Genomic DNA, 14,576 nt, shown 5'->3' on the forward strand with positions numbered 1-14,576 from the left:
TTTAACGAATCTCAAGTTACGGGACAGGATACGTTCTGTTCGATTTATGGATCGATTGCGACAGAACGCGTGATCAATTCCGCAGCGTGAGGTTTAGGCTTAGGGGTTGGAGTCAATACTCAGAATAATAATTGTGTGTTGTTCTTTTTTCACGTCGAACTTGGGCTATATTTATAGAAAAGAGTTCGTGGAAAGATAGAATTGTAGAGCTCTAATCCACGAGGAATTAGGAAAGAACACGTCCCAGGTAATTTCAGCGCCCAGGGCCAGGCGTTGAAATAGGATCTGGGCTGTTTTCTTAGTCAGATTCGGATTCCTAGAATCCGGAGTGTTTGAGACTTAATCGAGTCTTTTAGTGCGTATTAACCTTGTGACGGAATGCGTCTGGGCCCGTTACGAACTCTAGGCTCGTTAGGATTTTAATTAATACGTGACTCTTATTTTCGAATCATACTAGGAATAGGATTCTCTCGTAATCTCTATCTCATTTAGGATTTATGTTGGAGTGCATCACCTAATTCTGACAGGTTTCTATCTTTTATGACTTGCCACTTTTAACAACTATCCATTACGGAAGTTACTATTTTTAGCAGGTTTCCATAAATAGCAGGTTTCGGGTGAAATGAAAAGGGGTGATCGAGATTCGTTATTTTATAGGAGATGCGTTGTCAAGTGGAGATTTATGCTTTCATCATCGAACCTTCTCTTTCGGGAATGGGGACAAAAGTAGGTGTCTACAGTATCTATTCAATCATCATCTCCTTTGTGAACTTAATTACTTGGTGGATGCTTCAAGTATTCATATCATATCATCATATGTGAACTTTCTTACAAAATTGCAAAGTGTTCTAGCATATGTGGGGATTAATTTAGTTCTTAAGGCTTTGCAGGTGACACTGAGTTTATGGTTTAGTTTACTCAAGTGTCGTAATATGCTCCACAGGTCCAATACTCATAGAATTATTGTATGATATAATCTTTCTACATACTAGCAACCTGTTCATTACATATTCTAGAAAGTTGGAATCTCCTTTGAGTAATGAGAAATGTTGTTCTTAGTTCCTGAATAGGCGATAAACGCTGGACTCTCCATTGAGTACTGAGATTGGTTTTTGATTCAAAGAATTATAATTTTCAGATTTAATGATTTATTAAAGTGTCAATTTTTAAGGTCAAAACATGATTTTATTAATGATCCACTAGTAGGATTTTAATTCCGATTGTTCAAGCGATTGATTCACATAATTTAATGACGATTTAAATTATGGGAATCAACTTAAATTTTCAGATTTGTTATAAGCTTTAAAGAGTTGATTTTTAATGATTTTAAAGCTAAAAAGTCAATGTTTTTATGCTAGGATTTGAGTTGACTATTTGAGACTATTAATTTAACGAATCACGGTCAATTTCTAATTAAACCAAGGGTTTTAGTTTCTTAAATAGTTTCTGGAAATTTAGTTAACATGATTAATAATTAAGTTTCTCCTTTGTGTTTATAGGAGTTGATTTCTAGTGAGTCGTGATTCGCACAGTGGCCCCCGTACTTAGGTATTCCAGGTACGTACAAGACTAGGGTGACCACCCATCCCTTGAGGACTTTGTGAAGTTTATTGAATGCGAATCATGTGAACTTATGTGTTGGAAATTCATCTATGTGAACGAGCATGTTATGAATTGGAGTATGCTTTATAGATTATGTTGAACTATCATGTTATGTACTTTTATAATCGTTGAATTATGTCAAGCATGTTGTTCAAGTTGGTTTACATGTATGAGTGTTGCGCATGCAAGTTATTATTATTATTATGCTATAATACGGGACGTCTAGCATATGTTGAGCCTACGGAATATTGCCGGAGTGCATTGATATTCTACCGCAAAGTGTAGAATATGTTTAGAGAGTCTATGTGAATTGAACTAAGGACAATTCGTGCTAAGGGCACACCTCGCTTGTTAATAGGCATTGTCGGGTGATCTCAAACAGTGTTTTTGAGAAGGAATAATGGGAGTAATTTCACTTGAGTCTATGTTTGATCACAAGTCCTAATGGATTAAAAATGAAGTGTCATTGTTGAGTTGTTTGATTGTTTATGTCTTGTGTAGAGTCTTGAGTCTCCTTGAACATAACCTACTAATTAACGTAAAGTGTAACCCGAATGAGCTTCAAAACTCTTGGGACGTATATACCTTGAGTATGAACAATGGGGGGCGTCTGGTCGGAGAACTTGTACTCCTTGAATGATACAAGACGTTGTTTCATTCTTTCGTTTTAGCTCGTTGTGCATTGGAATTCCGTCGGTATGGTCCGACTGTCGGTAGGAGTCCGACTTGTTATTATTTGGTGTATGGTGGGCTCCCATCACCCTTTTCTTTCCTTTCGAGGATACTTGATTTACCCGTTCGAAGCTACTTTCTTTATTAAACTGTGAGTCAAGAGTCGTGTCAAGTGTCGAGTCTTGTCTCCATGTTTACTTTTTTATTAAATGGCTTATGCATGTGGATTATTAATTCGTTGAGTGAAGAATGTAGGATAGAATGTTATTCTAGCTTGTTCGTACTCAGCTTTCGCTGACTTCGTGCTTCATGTCTTTTGGTCATGGCCTTCGCCTTAATGACCCTATGATGATCCATCGTTGTATTTGCGTTGTTGGGGAGTAGATTTTAAATAAGCAGGTTTGTAGAGATAACTTGCGGGAGAAGTTATCATGGGATTCGTGTTGAGAGTTTAATTCTTCCGTATTTTATAAACTCTATTTATAGTCATGGCTACTACTATTGCTATTATGGTTTGAAACTTAGTTAATGGATTTTATAAACTATTTAATAATTTGGTTTGGGCCTTGATGGTTCCAGATTGGTTTAATGACCATTAACTATTTAATATGTTTTGAAAGTTAGTTAAATTCCGCTGTGTAACCCAAAATTTTGGCTGCATAGCTATGCATGCAATTCTGCATGCATATGAGCTTCAATGCTTCGTTTTAGTAGTTTCAGCCTTCTTTTTTATTGCACTATTATGTTTCCTTTTAAAAAAAAATAAATAAAAAAATAAATAAAAATAATAAATTTAAATTTTTTATTACACATGTTTTCCAGAAAAAAACATCTCATTATTTTAGTAAGCTGGAAGCACACATAAGGAACAAACAAATGGGCATTTAAAGTAATTTAATGAACATTCATGTTCAGATAATGAACATGACATTTATTTTCTATCTCCATCCTCTATTTTAGTGGTTGTTGCCTCTTCTCTTTCTAGGCTTCTAATTTTTCAGCTTCCTTCCTTTCGGCTTCCACTTTTTTCGCTACAACGATCTCTTTTCTCTTTCTTTTTCTTACTTATTTGTAGATTCTTTTTTGGTTTGCTCCTGTCGTCAATTCTTCTTCAATTCTTACAGCCTCTCTTAATACCATATCTTCCATTTCTAAATCAGTCTTCTTCTTTTGTTGTCGCATTCTTATTGAACTTTTTCTTCCTGCAGGAAAATCATAATGTTTTTAATTGAACATTATTCTGTATAAGTTGAACATAAGACTTGAGAAACTGAACATCACACAAAAGTGTTCTTATTTATGAAAATATCATAGTTTAATTAATAAGTTGAATTTAATTGAACATGAGACTTGAGAAACTGAACATCACACAAAAGTGTTCTTATTTCTGAACATCATCTTTTATAAATTGAATTTTATATTTTATAAGTTGAACATGAAAAATTATAAACTGAATATGACAATATTTAGACAACGCACTTTTGATATTTTAGTAAAGAATAACAAACATCTTCTTTTTACTGTTGCTGCTTGCATTTTAGTTGAATATGACTCTGTACATAGTTCTTTATAAATTGAACATGAGACTTGAGAAACTGAATTGAACATCACACAAAAGTTTGAATATATATATTAGTTTTATAAGTTAAATTTAGCTGAACATAATTTTGTATAAATTGAACGTAAGACTTGAAAAATTGAACATCACACAAAAGAGTTGAACATTAATAGTTTTATAGGTTGAATTTAGTTGAACATGATAAATTATAAACTAAACGGGGATCCCTTTTTAGTGGCATATTCATCTTACGAGGAAAACACCCAAAAACAAAGTATCCTTACACTCATCCACTACCTTACACAAAATTCTCAGTGTATATTATCAAAGTAAACGCCATCAACCATTTTATAACTCCTGAAATTTCAATTCCAATACAAATCACACTAATTTCTTTAATAAGTTGAATTTAGTTGAACACGATTCTTTATAAGTTGAACATGAGACTTGAAAAACTGAACATCATGCAAAAGTGTTCTTATTTATAAACATATCATAGTTTAATAAGTTGAATTTAGTAGAATAAAATTCTTTATGAGTTGAACATGAGACTTGAGAATCTTGTTGTTATTAATTTCATCAAAAATATTAATTTGAACATCTACTATTACAATTTGTACATGACAAATTTTATACAACACCACTTCAGATCATTAAAAATAATGAACATCTACTTATAAAATCTGAACATGATTAAATTTCAAAGACACAGCAGGAACATTTGACATATATACCTTTACAACTTACACACAGAAGCTAGATTACTTTCATAGAGTTCATCATTTCCAAGGCCTTTAACGGTCGGCTAACTATTTTTAGGTCTGCATTTCAAGAGGAAAGTAAGTAAGCTAATCGTATTCACAAAAAAAGTGAACTAATATTAGTAAACTAATCGTATTTAACATATACGTAGTATTAGTTTTATATGTTAAATTTAGTTGGACATGATTTTGTACATAATTCTTTATAAGTTATATAAGTTAAATTTAGTTGGACATAATTTTTTATAAGTTGAATATGAGACTTGAGATAATGAACATCACACAAAAGTGTTATTATTTGTGAACATCGTCTTTTATAAGTTGAACATGATAAATTATAAACTGAACATAACAAATTCAGAATTAATATTCAGAAATAACTAACACAACCACCAAGAGCAACAATCCTAACCACAATATACTAACAACAACAACATTATCAAGTTACCATGTGTAGTTCATTCTACAATTCTGAACATCGAACTTTATAAATTAAACATCCAAGGTGATAGATCTGAAAGGCTGAAACACTAAAATTCACTGGAATTGAAGAATGAAACTAACAAAATCCAAATAATAAAATTAATCTACAGAAATCAGAAATTCCTATTATAATTTTTGCTGAAACTGAAATTTAATCAATCAAAGAAAATAAGTTAAAAAGTAGAATCGAAACATTAAAAATTACCGTAAAAATTATACCAGTTTACTGCAACTAATTGAACTACTCCATCTAAAGGAATCAAAAAAAACATTCAGATCTAAATAAAAATAGACGAAATAACTAATTTCGAACTAATATATTTTGTATATTAACACTTAAACGCAATTAAACTAAAGAAAAACACAAACAAAAATGAAAATGAAAAGAAATAATACCAGATTTCTTCGGCGTTAGCGACGACGTTCGGAGAAGCGTTCGTCGATGTTCGGAGAAGGCGTTAGCGCCGGTGGCGGAGAAGGCGGTGGCTCGCTTGGGAGGTGGCGCGGTTGTTTGGTCGTAGCTAGAGAAAATCGACGGCGGCGACGAAAAGTGGAGGGGAGGAGGCTGGATTGTTTGGGAGGAGAGAGAAGGAGTGACATCAATGGAGGAGAGAGAGTGAGAGGTTTTTGATGATTCAGAAAATGGTGAGAGGTTAGAGGAGAAAGAAAATAGGTATTTTATATAGAATAAGCATGTGATATTTTTCCCAGAAACACGGTCGTTTAATTGCATATGCACACATAGATGGGTGCATAGCTATCTATATATTAATTATTACGCTGTGTAATTCTGGTAAATAGCTTTAACCGTTATCACGGTGGCGGTAATATCTTAGTATTTTAAGTTGGAAAATGTTTTATAAAAAGCAAGGAATTATTAGGGTGTTATACACCCGTACAAGATTTGTGATAACTTTTTTTACTAATCAACTATATATATATGTATATCCAGCTGCTGTTTAGCTTAGTTTTCGATGGAGAGGAATGCTCTTATTGGATGGGCTGCTGTTTAATTACATAGCTTCTAAATGCAGAAAAGATTTTCTTTATGCAGAAATTAAAATTACCATAATATCCCTAATTAATAAAATAAAAATTTATTAAATAAAAAGTGGTGAAATAGTTTGGATTAATATATCTGTATCTGTGTGAGGACGGCATGTCGACATCCCCTAATTACTTTTTTTTTTTTTTTTGAGATAATTACTTTACTCTATTATTATTTTTTGGTGCAGGAGGGGAAGCAGGGCTTCCATAAAGAAGAAAAAAAAACGAAAATAAACAAGCTAAAGCAAATAAAATCTAAAGAACTAAGCTACTGGACTGCTAAACCCCTCGCCCCCTCAAGCTGCAAATCTGTAATTGCCGGGACTAAGCGGAGCTATTTAATTGATAGTATTTTTTAAAATAATTTTTATTAATTAATTAGGGATCTTTTTGTAATTTTGTTTTCTGCATAAAGAAAATCTTTTCTGCATTAAGTAACACCCTTATTATATTATTATCACAAATTTAATTGGTTTTAAAAAACTAAAAATAAAAAACTGAAACTAGTTGTGTGTTTTATAAAAACTAAAAACTACAAAACAAACACAATACCGAACAAGGCCTTAGATTTCGGTTTTATTTTTCGTTTGTTTTCTGTTTGATTTTGTGTTCTTTTTGGGCTCTGCAAAAAATATCCAGCTGAAGTTGCAATAGACATAACGATTAGGCTCGTAGCAATTTAGAATACACAAAGTCTTATTTACAAGTGGTGTACAATAAATATTGTACACCAAAGTAAAGTTGACTCAAAATGATTAAAAGTTATTTTTATGGACATGCTTGGATTGAGTGTAATGGATTGTAGGAGTAATAAAAGTCAAACCACTTTAATAAAAAGGCAATGAAGGTGAATTAAGGCGGTTGCAAGGAGGATGGTGTGGTGATATTGTGATGAGAAGTTGTGGTAGTGGTGGTGTTGTGAGAAGAAGGGAGGAAGGGGGATGTTATTAGTTATTACCCCCAAATTAGGGTAATAATCACCCTAGTGGGATGGTGGGTAACTATTCCCCCCATAATGAGGGTATTTGTTCCCCCTTTCCTTTTATTTTTTCCTTGCCAACACTAGCTAGCTTATTCACTTTGCCACCATTTCATCCCCTCATCATCACCTTCAATTACCTTATTTTTAGTTTGACTTTTATTACCCCTTAATGCGTTACCCTCAATCCAAACATGCCCTATATATGTAAAATTTATCTACTTTTTAGGGATAATTTTTTTTATTTTAATAAATATTATTTTTTCAAAATTACTAATAATGTATAAAATTAACCATTTACATCTTTAAAATGTTTATCTATCAACTTTTTTTCGTATAATATAAAAGTTATAAAAAAAATAGGTTAAAGTTACAAAAGTCTGCATAAAAGTTATGTTTGATTTACAATAAATTTATTGTACACCTCGTGCTCGCAAGAGCGGACTTGTTAGTGTTCAGATGATATGATCCAAACAAAATCAATCATTTCGCATTTCTGATGAACGTTAGAAAACTAACTGGAACGAAGTAGATAAACTCCAAGGCTTTTCCAAGTCATAGAATGGGAGCATATGCATAAAGTATGAAGCGGCCATGTTTGCAATGACAACTCTTAAGTCTTAATGACAAAGGAACAAAGGATAGATTCCCTTAGCTTTGAAACAATAAAAGGAAGTTAGAGACTCAGATCTAGCTTCATTGTTTCGACAATAAGGGACAGAATAAATCAGGTTTATTGGTTTAGTTTCAAAGCAAAAGGACGAGGAATAATTAACCCAAGAACAAGTCGACACCACATAATGCAGAAAAAACAACCTCCAACTAACTATATCTGTGGACTTATGGAGTGTATCACAGGCCTATATATGTCCTTCAAAATACCTTCAACTTTATTAGTAAATCTTTGTTTTCTCTCGCTGTAAAACATGCATGATCACAACTAACTCTTTATCTGAGCATATATTCATTCTAATTTCTAACTAAACCTTCCCATGCATACTTAATACTTTTAAAGATGAACATTCCAGTTTAGAGATGACATTTAGATAATTCTTACCTAGAATAGGCGGGTATAAAATAAAGTATCCAGTTTTGGTTTATATTTCAATAATTCATAGTTATTTGGTACACATTCTTGATGAAATTCAGCAAACATTGATCCAACATGATACTTGACAGTTGACACTTGTTCATCCTACAAGTGGTCTTGTCATGTAAAATCAAGAGGAAGCTAGGAGCATTTTTCTTATCCTTAAGGAGATCTAAAGCAGAAAACTTGGCCCTTATCCACTGCATCTGCATGTTTACTAAGCCTATGCTTCTTTCCATCCTTTATAAATTGGCGCTAGAACGTCAAAGAGCCATTCAAACTACAAGAACTTCATTACCTCAGAATACAAAGTTCCATCATGGCTAAACAACCTTGATCTTAGCTAGCTTTCCTATAGTACACAATCTTAGCTAGCTCAGTAAAATGGAGAGAGTAAACGAATTGGCAAAGACTAAGGCAGCTGTGATATTCAGCAAGAGCACAGACTGCATGTCTCACAGTATCGTCACACTTTTTCATGAACTTGGTGCAAGCCCAGCAGTTTATGAGCTGGATCATCATCCTAGAGGATGGGAAATGGAGTGGGCCTTACAACATTTGGGCTGTAAACCAACTGTACCTGCAGTCTTTATTGGTGGAATATATGTGGGATCAGCAACCGATGTGCTTGCTGCTCACCTTAATGGTTCTCTCAAACATAGGCTCATTCAGGCAAAAGCTATCTGGCTTTAACAACTTATTGCTAAAGAATAAAGTCATACTATTATGCTTCTATCCAAAGCTTTTCCTTTCAAAAGCTTTTCGTATTTACAACGTACTATAACGAAATGTACAAAGCTCTAATACAGTCACAGTTACTAACTATGTAGGGGACTAGGGATTCAACAGGACATCAAGCTCTGTATATCATCCTGTATTCAGGTGCAAAATCAATACTTGAATTGAAAATTAATGCATATTATATTATTATGTCCAAACCTCTATTATAATCTACAGTTACAAACTATATAAAACCGTCAAGTTTAGCAAACAGTCTGCATATCATCCTGTATTATGGTTCAAAATCCAATAAATGAAAATTAATGCATATTCTTGGAAACATGACTCAAAATTTGACAGAAATACCAACTAACTATCTTGGGGTAACAAAATTCAAGATATTTTCTGCATAGATTCAGATTTTCATATGACATGATTTTATACGCCAGGAAAGAAAAATATATGAATTATTACACTTACACCAACACTAACAATGGTCTTAGAATCTTTGTTAAACCAATACTTTTGACTTCTCTGCCTCTTTTGGTAGTCAACATTCTTCCAAAGGAAGAAGACAGCTCAGTTTTATGGCCCTGGGTGCTTGGAAAAGAAAAGAGCATAAGGTTCCTATATTATTTCAATAAAGCATCTATATGTACATACAGAAACTGTGTTGAACTCGTGTTCGTTCACTACTGTTATTACCAGTATACTATTCTTTGTTGACTATTATTAAGTAAGAACATGATTTGAAACAAGATGCTGCTAAATTGATACTTGTTTCCCATGCATAATTGAGGCTTTTGAAGGGGGGGGGGGGGGGGGGGGGGAGATTCATCCCGCGGATTAGAATCTGATGCTACAGGTTAGAAGCCATGATTATACTATAGCAAAGTGATTTTAGAGTAAGCAGGACTAGAATTGAAGCTGATGCGCCTCACACTACCACTACCTCTCCCTCCACTTCTCTCAAGGGGACAAAAAATTGAAAAATATGATTTATGTTGAAAAACACATGGGAAATCAGGGAATATAAGAAATAGGTGGCTTCTTATTGTGCATGAACAAAAGCTAAAGTTTGCATGGTTATGAACATTCGTTACCTTCTGAATTGATAAGCCTTGTATAGATTTTTTGTTATCGAAAAATCAGCAAAGATGTGTAAAGAATGGTTCCAATAGAAATAGGAAGAATCTTGCAGGCCCATCATATGTGAAAGAATCAGGTCAAGTTGAGGAGAATCACGGCCCATCAAAAGCTAATCCTGACAAATCTTCTCCACATAGAAATCGGACGATGTAGATTTCAGAGAATCTAGAAGAAAACAAACCACCCTAGTTAGTACTTAGTAGTAATTACATCTTTTTAATTTCTTTATTAATGTACTGTAAAATATGTAGTTGCAGTCACCATCATAGTGCAAAAAACCCAAGTTGTCCTTGAAAAAGCAAATGAGAAGAACATTTGGTGTATTATGGTGGCCGGCAACAGATTTAGTACTTAGTTAGTCAGTTGATTAAAATGACAGGACAAATTAGTTTAATTATGTCAAGCAACCAAGTTGATCACTCAAAGAGAAGTACATAATAGTTCCAATCTCGTAGAAAGTAACTTAAAAAAATTTTAGCATCTAACAAAAAAGCACAATATCTTTTCAGTCTTCTTGGACAGAAGAGGAGCCCTATACTCAAACTACCCTTATAAATAGTTCATCAGGGTAATGCAAAGTTCCACCACCAAACCTAGAAAACATTTATCATATTTCTTTCTTCTATTATCCTTTGTATCTCACAAAACATCCTGCTTCCCAATAAACTCAGTTCATAGGACTGTTGGCATAACAAATATAAGTTGTGCCACAGGACCTCTGACATTGAGTAAAAAGAAGCAATAAGATGGATAAGGTGCTAAAGGTGGTCTCAGAAAATGGTGTGGTAATCTTCAGCAAGAGCTCATGTTGCCTATGCTACAGCGTTAACATTTTGTTCCAAGAACTCGGGGTTACCCCTTTCACCTATGAGATTGACAAAGACCCTGATGGCAAAGAAATGGAGAAGGCGATCATGAAGCTTGGTTGTAACACACCGGTGCCAGCAGTGTTCATTGGTGGGCAGCTGAAGGGGTCCACCAACGAGATCATGTCGCTACACCTAAGGGGTGCTCTCATCCCATTGCTCAGGCCATACCAGGGTTTTAACTAATCATAATATCATATTTTCTATTGCTAGCTGCAGGGTCAAAAGAAATCTTTAGGTGAATAAAAGTTTAATTAGATCAACATGACAGTTGTCTAAGTAGATGGTCTATGTTATTTTACATTTAGCTAGTGTTTCAGATGGTTTATGAGCAGCTAATGCATGTAATATTTCATTGCAATGAAAGTCATCTTTATTCTATATAAACTCAGCCCTCTGTCAATGTTAGCCTTTTGATTTTCTAGTACGGCTTAAATCAAATGTAACAGACATTGAAACATATAGTATTTAGAGAAATCCAATAAACCAAAATGGGAATAGGCTGATAATCAGTCGAAAAAAACCTACCTTCATTTCCAAATCTCAGCCAGTAAATTCAATTCTATGCTATTAATCTATCACATGGTACTGATATACCAAAATGATGTTTGCTTCAAGAGCTAGACTATAAACCGTATCATGGAGATTGAGCCAATAATTAATCAACTATCCTAAAGAGAACTATAAGTAATTAGTTCCAAGGGAGCATGATAATTTTCTGTGTTAAAGTAGTGTTAAACATGATGAATAAGCAAAATATTAGAATCTCATTATGATCTTTTTAACAAAGCTAGTATTTTGCAATATTAATTAGTAATAGGAACATGCATGGTCTAAGATACTCCAGAAAAGGTCTGGTCATTTCTAGAATCTCTGCTCAATCACAGGTTGATGTTAACAGCGAGAAAAGCTGTCCAAAAAACTAATATCTTCCTCTGAACGAAAGTAATAAAGTGCACAGGAAAATATTTCAGTAACAAGAAGAGAACATATAATATGAAACTTTTGATATGTTCTCCTACCACAAAGAAGCACAAATTTAAAAAGACAAGGAGGAAGTGCCCTTCTTTTTCCAACTTTGTGGTGCTCCTACTTGCATCTTTTTATCTTAGAATATTTGATGAAAATGGACATTAGCAATCTATTCCACAATTCCCCTTTTAGAGAATATATACAAGTATGGTTTATTGACGTATACTATTTCGAGACCATTAATCCTCAACTTTCTAATGCTACCACTTTGTAGTTTGTAGTTAGTTTGATTATAAATAATTCAGTTAGAAGACAAAATATGTATCTTCAAGGACAAGATCTAACTCTGATGAGTCACAAATTCTGATGTTTCGAGAAGCAGCTCCTCTAACAACAACACCACAGTCATCTAGGGTACTACGACATACCAACGCCACCATAAGTTTGAAATACTACCACACAAATTTTAATGGTATTCCTAAAATTGTCGAATTAGACTGCATTTGTTCGACTCCTGAAATCATCTAACTTGAGTCACGTTTAAAGGTTAGTTAGAGTAACCGAAACAAGTGGTACATAAAAGAATTTTATAAAGGGAGTATTCCATAACAACAAAAGAGAACCAGCTAGCCCTAATTTTACAAACATGTTGTTGTTACTTGTTAGCTTGGAATCAGAAATACCGTTGATCCTGTACCAATCAAGTCACCATCATGAAAGATCACTTAGAATCTAGATGGATACTATTAATAACGATATGTTGATCCATCTATCTTTAGGTGATAAGTATGAAAGATTCTAATTCCGTTTTCACTAGTACAAGTTAGCTCATACATTTAATTTAAACTGATGTTTTTTCACTAAGCTGCATCACTAATTTTTGGCTAAAACAGAAGAATAGTGGCTAGTTTGGTACATGTAAATTCACTGAGCTTTTTGTTTCCTAGGAGCTGAGGGCCGGTAATTTAGTCAGTACATGTAAATTCTTTCTGGCAGTCTCATCCTGTGGGGCCATCTAACAATAACATATTGTGAGTTTCAGGCAACTTCTCTTATCTTAGAGATTCAATTTCTTAGATTGCCTAGGAAGTATAATATTACCCAAGACTTATATCTTTTGAGAAAATTCCATCTATTTGTCACATGTCTCAATATTCATACTCTTGTAGTAGCTGCAGGAATGTGTATCCAGAAAGAAACCTGCAGGAATTGAATTCATTATACGATTCATCTCATCTCCTTACACTACATTAACTATCTCATATCATTTGAAATACTGTGGTTAGAGTATGACATTCAACTAAGTATCAAAACAATTTCATAATTTATGACCTTGCTTGCTTGCTTTCCCTAGCACCCGCATTCTGGATAGAAAAAACTGAACAAAATGGCACAGATAGTATCTATAAGAAGCAGTAAGCTAGAGTAGCAACTTTAACTTCTGCACCTCAAAATAACTGAAGAATAATACACCACTTTTTCTTAGCTAGAAAGGCAGAGTAATTATTTGTTTTCCTTTTCCTTCTTGGGTAGAAACTTGTAACAGAATACTCTGGTCATGAAATATCTTCTCGTGCCTTTCCTAGGATTCCTATCTACAATCTTATGTGAAGAATCATATCGGAAATGTTTTGTTTCAACTTTAAAAGCAGAAATTGGCAGTGGGCATGTATTCTGAAGACACTGTAACAGACCGAAAAAGGGTTCAAGTTGTTTAAGAACAGGAAAGCGCAGTTAATGATACACTAATGACCTTGAGCTTGTTGGAAGTTCTTGGTTGAAACAACAAAGAAAAGACTGCAAAGGTGAAAGGGGGAAAATGTCTCACATCCATAAAATATCAATTGTAGAAGACTTCTGCATTTTAAGCTCGTACCATGGTAGAAGCCTAAGTTTTGTCGGACAAAAAAAAATTACCTCTTGGGATGATGTGGATGTTCCCCGGATGACTCGTACATGTAAGAATTTTGACACGTTTTTTCGCCGGAGATTTATGTTGCCGGAACAAGTGCTTGACGGAGTGGTGCTAGTCGCCGGATTTCGGGTCAGCGGATTTTTGGGTCGTCGGAATTTGGGCTGGAGTGGTGGCTCCCGGAATGTTGTAAGGTTGAAGGTAGGTTGTATGGTTGGAGGTGGGTTGTATGGTTGGAGGTAGGTTGTATGATTGGAGGTAAGATGGTGAGTGAAAGTAAGGTGAAAGGTAAAAAAGTGAAGGGGTAAATATAGAGAGGGGTAGTTGTGATACTTAATAGGGCGGGTGAGTATTTATGGGGCGGGGTTTAGTAAGCCCCTTTTTTTTTATGTATGAGGATTTGAGTGTATTACTTGTGTCGGGTCGGGACAGGGGACTTGGGGAATGTGATGTGCGGGCGGACTTAATTGGCAATGCAATGCGGGGCGGGTTGTGGGCCATTTTTTTTGTTCGCCAGCAGTTAGCTTAGTTCTACTGCACCGAAATAGCGTGAAATTGTCTTTTACAGCAGTGGTTCAGCCGCAACACGACAATGGTGCAGTTTGTAAATTGCAAAATCGAGATAAGTTGTTCTAATTGTTTTATTTCGTAAGAGAGCTTGGGGTTGTTGTCATTGCACCCTCAAGAACCAAAACTATAAAAACTAACCTTAACAAACTCACTCTCGCTCTCTCACACTTTAGAATTGTCTTTTACAGTAGTGGT

At 34.4% G+C, this 14,576-nt stretch overlaps 3 protein-coding genes across 4 annotated transcripts; 2 read left to right on the forward strand and 1 right to left on the reverse strand.

Annotated features, from left to right (window-relative positions):
* Positions 1–3,076: 3,076 nt before the first annotated feature.
* On the reverse strand, positions 3,077–5,893 carry LOC130465877 (uncharacterized). 2 transcript variants are annotated; one of them, XR_008925896.1, is made up of 3 exons: positions 5,473–5,893; positions 4,567–4,653; positions 3,077–3,476 (listed from the first exon to the last, which is right to left on the reverse strand). XR_008925896.1 is itself a non-coding variant. In XM_056834694.1 (2 exons), exons 1-2 carry the CDS (start codon positions 5,807–5,809, stop codon positions 4,589–4,591), a joined length of 402 nt encoding a protein of 133 aa, XP_056690672.1. In that variant the 5' UTR covers positions 5,810–5,893; the 3' UTR covers positions 4,566–4,588. The 2 variants fall into 2 exon arrangements, 1 of the variants encoding a protein (XP_056690672.1); XM_056834694.1 differs by lacking the exon at positions 3,077–3,476 and having other exon boundaries at positions 4,566–4,653.
* A 2,557-nt stretch (positions 5,894–8,450) lies between these two features.
* LOC110793717 (glutaredoxin-C11-like) lies at positions 8,451–9,130 on the forward strand. Its single transcript, XM_021998616.2, has one exon. It carries the CDS (start codon positions 8,577–8,579, stop codon positions 8,883–8,885), a length of 309 nt encoding a protein of 102 aa, XP_021854308.1. The 5' UTR covers positions 8,451–8,576; the 3' UTR covers positions 8,886–9,130.
* A 1,501-nt stretch (positions 9,131–10,631) lies between these two features.
* Positions 10,632–11,314, forward strand: LOC110793716 (monothiol glutaredoxin-S9). Its single transcript, XM_021998615.2, has one exon. The coding sequence runs from the start codon at positions 10,808–10,810 to the stop codon at positions 11,111–11,113; it is 306 nt and encodes a 101-aa protein (XP_021854307.1). The 5' UTR covers positions 10,632–10,807; the 3' UTR covers positions 11,114–11,314.
* The last annotated feature ends 3,262 nt before the right edge of the window (positions 11,315–14,576 follow it).

Source organism: Spinacia oleracea, chromosome 1 (assembly GCF_020520425.1).
Source record: "Spinacia oleracea cultivar Varoflay chromosome 1, BTI_SOV_V1, whole genome shotgun sequence".
NCBI classification, from domain to species: domain Eukaryota; kingdom Viridiplantae; phylum Streptophyta; class Magnoliopsida; order Caryophyllales; family Amaranthaceae; genus Spinacia; species Spinacia oleracea.

Excerpts from the sequence above, each read along its gene's own strand:
- LOC110793716 (XM_021998615.2), top strand. The coding sequence starts at position 10,808 with ATGGATAAGGTGCTAAAGGTGGTCTCAGAAAATGGTGTGGTAATCTTC.
- LOC110793717 (XM_021998616.2), top strand. The coding sequence starts at position 8,577 with ATGGAGAGAGTAAACGAATTGGCAAAGACTAAGGCAGCTGTGATATTC.
- LOC130465877 (XM_056834694.1), bottom strand. The coding sequence starts at position 5,809 with ATGCAATTAAACGACCGTGTTTCTGGGAAAAATATCACATGCTTATTC. Across the intron at positions 4,654-5,472 it reads GCTAACGCCGAAGAAATCTG|ACCTAAAAATAGTTAGCCGA; the intron begins GTATTATTTCTT and ends CTTGAAATGCAG.